The sequence below is a fragment of the Dermacentor variabilis genome, chromosome 2, assembly GCF_050947875.1.
Source record: "Dermacentor variabilis isolate Ectoservices chromosome 2, ASM5094787v1, whole genome shotgun sequence".
NCBI classification, from domain to species: domain Eukaryota; kingdom Metazoa; phylum Arthropoda; class Arachnida; order Ixodida; family Ixodidae; genus Dermacentor; species Dermacentor variabilis.
Genome location: NC_134569.1, coordinates 37902020 through 37909931, shown reverse-complemented (window position 1 = coordinate 37909931; position 7912 = coordinate 37902020). Strand labels below are relative to the sequence as shown.

The 7912-nt window shown below is 42.8% G+C and overlaps 1 protein-coding gene across 1 annotated transcript; it reads left to right on the top strand.

Moving 5' to 3' along the window:
• Window positions 1-166: 166 nt before the first annotated feature.
• On the top strand, window positions 167-1409 carry ND-B8 (NADH dehydrogenase (ubiquinone) B8 subunit). Its single transcript, XM_075680176.1, has 3 exons — window positions 167-322; window positions 743-849; window positions 1204-1409. The coding sequence occupies exons 1-3, from the start codon at window positions 228-230 to the stop codon at window positions 1293-1295; spliced, it is 294 nt and encodes a 97-aa protein (XP_075536291.1). The 5' UTR covers window positions 167-227; the 3' UTR covers window positions 1296-1409.
• Window positions 1410-7912: the final 6503 nt, after the last annotated feature.

Sequence of the window (7912 nt, the reverse complement as noted above, 5' to 3'; positions counted from 1 at the left end):
GATCAATCACGCGCCGTCTATTGACCACTCAGTGCCCATTATGGGTGTTTACGCTCTCGTGCCATTCGTGTGAGACATAATTTGAAAATGTGCTGCTATGCCGTAAAGCTGGAAAACCCATCCGCCGCATAGGTTGGGCTTTTCAAATTTTGCGCGAGGTATTTTGGCTTGGTAGGATGTGACAGCGGGTGCGTCGTAGCCAATCCAATCCAAATCGTTGTGCAAAAATGGCTGGTTCTCGGGCTGCTGCAAAATTTGGTAGCCACTTGAAGGAACTACGGTTGCATCTCTGTCAGAAGTCTGCTGAAAGTGCTGGCGCTAGGTAAAACTATACCATTTTGTGGTGTACCTCGCTATGATGGTCGCCCGATGCTGCATCGTTAGCGAAAGTGAACACTGCAATGAAGTTTTGCGCCGTGTTTTAGCGAGTGACCTCAGGGTTCCTCTTTACCGCACTTATTTCAGTCGACATTTTATATACAAAGGAAATACTAGAGATTGACTTACTTTGACGTATTTGTATCCGGCTGATATCTCGTACTCTCTGACTTGATATTACGAACCGTCAAGGACAGGCACAAGGACGGTTGGGAAGCACATTTACTAGCATGTTTTCAAAGGAATTAACTGGCGCTGGTAATGTTAAAGTAGTGGCTTCTCAATATCGTGAGAGATATATATGTCCCTTGTTTGCATTTTTATCGTGCTTTTACGCTCAAGCATAGCTTATTTTTGTGTGCAGGGAATTTGTAATGAAGCACTACCGCAGCGTAAAGAACGCCAACCCAGCACTGCCAATCCTGATACGAGAATGCAGCGGAGTACAACCTAAAGTTTACGCCCGATACGGTAAGCCGGAAAATATTGAGTGCTCCGGAGCTTTGTGCTTCTTCAAAAATCAGTGCTGCAGGCCTTGCTTGACGTGAATCGGCCGAAACCGCTACTGCTCTGCCCATTTATTCACCAGGTTTAGTTTACGGAAGTTTACTGTTTCAAGGTTACACCTATCACTTCGTTTTGTAATATTAATAGTGTTCGTTTTGTGCCTATTGCTTCCCCCATTTCGTAAAGTTATTGCAGATTTGATTGAGCAGATATGAACGCTATGTGAAGTGACTTTTTATTTTAAATTAATGTTGCAGTTGTCTTACTAAAACAGGTTTCAGTAGCATTTGTGTGTGATGCTGTCTGTTCTGCTTTCAGCATTTGGAAAGGAGAGCCATGCTTCACTCTCTGGGCTCTCAGCTGATCAAGTTATGACCACGATAGAACAGATGGCACAGAAGACTGTATGAGTGGGTCACCAGTTGAAGCTTGTAGACTGTGTTGAATGGCATAAACAATAGTGTCAGACACACTGCCTAAGAGAAGTGCTTTATTCGTTGAAAATAAAAATGTATGGAATTCCAGGAGGACTGCCTTGGCGGTTTCATGGGACACTGCGAGCAGTTTGCACAGGATACATGCTGCACTTCAGCTAGCGTGCAGTTGAGATTTGCACATAGTGTCGTTCGCTTACAAACGAGCAGGCTGATATTTAACCACATCTTTGTTACAGGCTGGCAAGCATGGTTACCAACAACACTCGCATGTGAGGAAATGAAATTGCGTACCACGGCAATAACCATTTGAGCATTTCTTTTTTTTAAATATTCTATGATAAGCAGTTTTAAAGTTTAACACAGTTCGATCTATTTGGTTAACTTCACCTTGTAATTGATTAGCCACAGATCACAGTGCACACCACTGCAAGCAGGTTTTGAAGAAGAAAGCTCTTCCGTAGTACCATGGAAACCTTTACAACCTTAATATCACTATAAAACCATAGCAAAGAGGTTGCAAAATTGTTGATGCCATTGTTCGGTGTAACTACCATAATGGTTCATCCATGGCCTTTTGCAGGTTCAATAACTGACAATGGAGGCTAGCAAAGCATGTACAGAGACACTAAAAAACATAAGATAGCTGAAATAAATCTACAGTCATACACTTTGTTGTCACTCAGTACCCACAGTGTTAAAAATAGTCTGCTTGAATCCATTTGTGAAATGTGCACAATACACTACACTCTTAAAATCGTTGCGTCCTTTGGGGTGTATATTTGTCCCACAACAATAATCATCTGCGTTGCTTGCATAACCTTTCATGAAAACTCTGCACTTGCTGCTTTCCAGTCGAGAATGCTGTGTCACACTGATAACGCGCAAGCCGTTCGTGACTGGGAAGTACTGGGCTCGCAGTGTTAAAGGAAAGCGGGCAAGACAAATGACGATTATTGTTGTGGGACAATATAAACCCCAATGGGTTTGTTTTTAAGAGTATGTTCTTGATACATAAAAGCGCACGCAAAACGAACAGTAACATAATATGGCAACATACTAGGAACACTATGTGTTATCCAGAACTTTACTGCTTGTATTTCAGTTCCACAACAACCCTCTTAGTGACTGCAGTGCCTCTGTCGCTATGACATTGTTACCGAGCACAAGGTTGCGGGTTCGATTCACGAGCCACCACAGCTGAATTCCAATGTAGGTGAATGCGTAAAGGCCCCTTGTATTAGATTCAGGTGCACAATAAAGAAAACCCTGGGCAATAAAAATTAATCCGGAGCCTCACACTAAAGCACCGGTCACCGGCCTACACCTGACAGACGGCAGAGCCAACTGCAGTACATGAGCAGGATTGGCAAAGAACCAGATTCACAGTGAAGATGCCACTCTCCAGCTGAAATCACATTGCCAATGTGCACACTTACATGAGCAGAATAATAAGCTGATTTATGAGAAACCTCTTTGCCCTATGTTTCACATTTGAATGACAAACATCACAAAAAGTATTTTACATGTTCTAAACAAGTTACTTGTTACAAGTCATTTTCAGGTGTAATTACTGACCCTGCAAAGGTTAGGTGCATGGCTACTCCATATAACAAACAAAAAAATGATCAAACAGCACCATGTCACACTGATAAACCTGTCTTTACAGAGCATACCTTATAAGCAACAAAGAATTGGATAAGCCATTTCGCAATCGTGCAGATACAACACAATTTACCACAGGGCTTGAAGAGCATGCTATTCACAAGGCCACGTACATGCGTAATGCATTCTGCAGTGCACCGCAAAAGTATCTTGCACACTTTCATGTTCCCTGTTGCTCAAGTTCTTGGAACAGTAATTTGTCATAATTAGATATCTTATCAAATGAAATTTGCCCATGAAAGTCAACTCTATTACTATGAATGCAACATACATTATGTTAGTGCTTTACCACAAGGCGAGTATTCACAAATGGCTGCTTAAATGAGAAAAGTAAACACAATAACACCCATACTTATATGGTTAACTATAGTCATTCTACCTTTAACACCTGACCTTATACATATATTAAGCTATTCCCATTAAAAGAAGCTAATCAAACTGCCGTTGAGCCATTTACTGCACTTGCTGTTTTTCAGTGAGCGATGTTCTCACAGCACCTGGGTGCAAGTATATTAGAAGTAAATTTACTCTATGCCTGCCAAACAAAAATCACACAAGCACAAAACACACACTTGGCCTTATTCGTAACATATAGTGAATTATAAGGAAGTACAGAGACAGTGAAGAGAAATAATAAAAATTAGTTTCAACTGGTAGATTACTCTTTCAAAGCTCTATTAGCACTTTAACTTACTTTCTTTATGTTTTGCACCCAACTATGACAATAACATCATCGCCATGTTTTCATGTATCATTATGTATCCCCATGTTTTCACATGTCTGGCCCTCTCTTACAGAAAAAGAAACATTTGCTGGATTGAGTTCTTATTTTTTAATGAACTGATCTTCATTGGTAATGTAAACAGTTAACTGGGCCCATGCAAGTGCTACCAATATCTCTTGATATCTTGAGTAGTTGCTGCAGGAACCCAAGGCGGCAATGTTAGATGCCCTTCTAGAACATGAAGCCTGCATTCACAGAATGACCGACATGTATCAGCAATTCCAGAAGTGTGTTCTACCAGCTCAGTCCAATTTATTATTTCCCTTTAGTGTACCTTTAAAGAAAAAACATCTTGCAAGACCAACATGTAGGATTGCAGTCTGCAAACCCACTGAACCTTGAAGACTAAAAAATCCTCCCCAGAAACTCAAGGCTTTGCAGTATATGTTTCTTGCTGTTTTACAGAAAATGTGTAAGTGAGGTGATTGGTTCAGACATGCATCTGAATGCGCCTGACATCACTCGGAGGAACCACACATTGCTTACAACCAGTTGCAGCTTTCACAAGTCTTGCACTCACAAAACCATTAATGTCAATGCACACTTGCAAAACATGTCTGCACAATATGGATTAACGACATGGTTTCCAGTAATATAAAAAGCAACACAGTTAAACCTCACTATAACTAAGTCGGTAAAATCAGCAATTTGCTTCATTATATTGAAATTTGACCTCTTACAAATAAGTACAGTCGGCGATCAACATTTCTTATACGGAAAGGGGCCGCAGAATTTTCCAAATTATCGAGCAATCGTAAAAAGCAAATTTGAATGAAAAAACAATTCACTATGATAAATTTAGGAGACGGCGACGAATGATACGGTTTTATGCCACTACGTCAACGATATGTTCACATCGGCGGTACGAATCAAGCGAAGCCAGCCACGCTTTCACATGCATTCCACCCCCGCGGCTGATAGCGTCGCCCATACTGGGACTATGCTATCAGGAAAAGTGCCGGCAGCAGGGAGCAAATGCTTCATCTGCCTCTCACTCCAACGGGTCATCGAAACTCGAGATTACGCAACCTGCAATACGAAACGCGCAGGAAGATGGTTTACAAAGTGCCACGCCCTCTCGGCACGCCCACTGTTTGCGCATGGTGTAGATTACTTCTAAAGCAGGGTGTGTGGCTGTGTATGCACTCAACCACATTTACAGCCATGCTCAGCCACTGCTGAAACGTGCGCCAACTTACCCCCCACCCTGTCCCGCGAGGTCGCTCCCCTCCCCCTTTTTGCCTTTGCTCGTGCGGGAAGGCAGCACTCCTGCAGCCACCATCTTTCCTGTATCCCCCTCGCACACTTTCATCATCATCATCATCAGCCTGGTTACGCCCACTGCAAGGCAAAGGCTTCTCCTATACTTCTGCAACTACCCCGGTCATGTACAAATTGTGGCCATGTTGTCCCTCCAAACTTCCTAATCTCATCTGCCCACCTAACTTTCTGTCGCCCCCTGCTATGCTTCCCTTCCCTTGGAATCGTAGCAGGGGGCAACAGAAAGTTAGGTGGGCACACTTTCACTCGCACCTAAAGTGCACAGTGCGTGGGACCAAATAGAATCTTGTCACACTTGGACTTTATACGGAACATGATGCGGTTCCACTACGGCAGTCGCTCTCGTCACGTGGTGCGTGATTTGAGAGGTGCATTTGCAAGCAGCCATCTATAATTCAATCATATGACTATCTGCGTCTGCGGAAGTTTCCATTTATTAGGCAGCTTTAGAAGAACTTCACTTTGGCCTAGTTGGTATTTACTGCATATCATATTGACCACAAAAAAGACGGGGACAGAGGGAGAGAACACATAAACAGCACGGGCGGTACCGCCCGTGCTGTTTATGTGTTCTCTCCCTCTGTCCCCATCTTTTTTGCGGTCAATATGATATGTAGGCAGCTTTAGTTGGACACCTGCAACCACCCACGTACGCAGCGCGTGAGGTCATGCATAGGTAGTTAGGCACACGCGCACGAAACGTCAATAGTTGGCCGGACGCAAAAGTTGAGAAGGCAATTGCTGATTTGTACGTGCAGAAGCCGTTAGTGTGCTACTCAGCACCGTCATATGCCAGCTTCTGAAACTGTGCACCCAATATCAGCTGCCACGAAGTCAAACCACAAGCCAGAGTCATGTGTTCGGCCGGAGCAATGTCTAAAGATGCACTCTCATGGACACACGAGAACGTCCCACAGAGACCGCACAGCCCGCAGCGGACGCTACGCAGCTTTTGAAAGGCTGCGGGCACATGCAAGGGACCGGGCGTGCTCCTGCCTACTGTGCAAATGCACTGCCACCTCCGCGCGTTTCCTGCGGACACAGAGCTGCTACGGACGCCCAACTAAAACTGTCTACTCTTTCTACATTACTTTGCGGCAGCAGTGAAATTTTATTATATTGAACTCGCATACAAATACACTTCGTTATATAGAGGTTCTATATACATGGCATTCCATGGACAAAATGTTACGAAAAGTTGAATACTTTGTTATGTCGAGAATTTTGTTATACTGAAGTTCGTTATATTGAGGTTTAACTGTATTGCACAGAACCATTAATAACAGCATGCATCTGGGCTGGTTCTTGGTAGTATAGGGGCACTAAATATTGAAAGATTAGGCTTCTGCAATAACAAATTTGTCATTCGCAGTAAGAACAGTTTCTGTAAGCAAGAAAATTAGAAAAACAGGAAATCGGGGTGGTGCTATCTGTTGTGAATTATGGTAACTCTTGTGTGGCTTCAGCACTGGCTGATTCACAGAGTGCAGCATAGAGGGAGGTAACATGGAGGTTTTGTCAACTCATCCATTCTACCGCACACTGTTCAAATTGACGGGCAAATAGTGGGACCTTTGTCGACAATTTTTGATGCAACAAAGTGGTATAGTGACACAGAAAATGATGACAGACTTCTAGACAAATAATCTATCGACCTAGATCAACTTAATGTTCTCCTTTAGTGTCCCTTTACACATTCTGAACTGCTTTCTTATATTCTGTACCACTATGCTATGGCCTTGAGGAAGTGCTGTCTACTAAAATAGGCTATACAGCTCTGGAAACAGCATTCAGACATTGCAACACTTAAAAGTAACATACTTGTATGTTGCTTTCAACAGTTCTGAGATCTGTACTATGTTGTTTCAATTCTGCTTCCACCAAGACTGGGCAATGTACAAGAGCAAAATGATTTTGTTTTGAGTGAAACATCTCCACCCATGTACATTACATGATGTTGCTGGAGTGTGTGCAAAATTCAAAGGAAAGCCTTCAATGTAGAGAAAGTCACAACTACAAAACACTTTAAATAATGTTACTATTCTCTTATGTATCCATGATCATGTGCATGTTAGCAATTACTAACACAAAGCTATTCTTATTCTCATCCCTGTCAAAATGGTTTACTAATATAGTCGATGAAGACAACTGGGTATGCCTCTATAATAAAAAAATTTATCGACAATTATGATACTCCCTAATGCAATATTGGAGCGCAGCTTCATACATGTTTTCATTTCATGATATATGGGCTGTTGCGGACAATTTGTCTTGTGTGGCATGTTGCAAATGGTGCAAAACATTGCAAGACAAATACTAACACTCAAGCACAATGATAGCGATGAGCAGAGTCAACGATCGTCGAAAATCTTATCTGCAGCTCAAGCACATTGGCTTTGATACATGACTCGTCGAAGGTTCCGGTTTAATTGCTGGTGCCCGCATGATTTCCAGAAATTACTAAACAATTTGCATCACGTATACAATCAAATTATAAATACTATGGTGCCATCTCGTAGTCTCGTGCGGCACTCTGCTTTCCTGCTCACTCTTTTGCAATACTCTCCCCCTCCACTTTCTGCCTCATGCTCTCACTGTAGCCTCCTCCTCCGCTTTCCTCATCGTGCACTCTTCATCCATCTCCCTCTGCACTCTGCGTTCGCTTTCATCTTGCACTGTGCTCGCTCGTTCGGTTACGAGGGAAGTCAACGTTCGCTGCAGGAATGGGCGCCTAAGAGCTGGGCTCTAAATATCGTGTGCTCATGTGCATACGCAATATTGACGCCGTTTTAAAGTTACCGACAAACATCAGTATGACCCTGATTTGTGACATGCCACAAATTTCTTCCTTTTAGGAATCAAA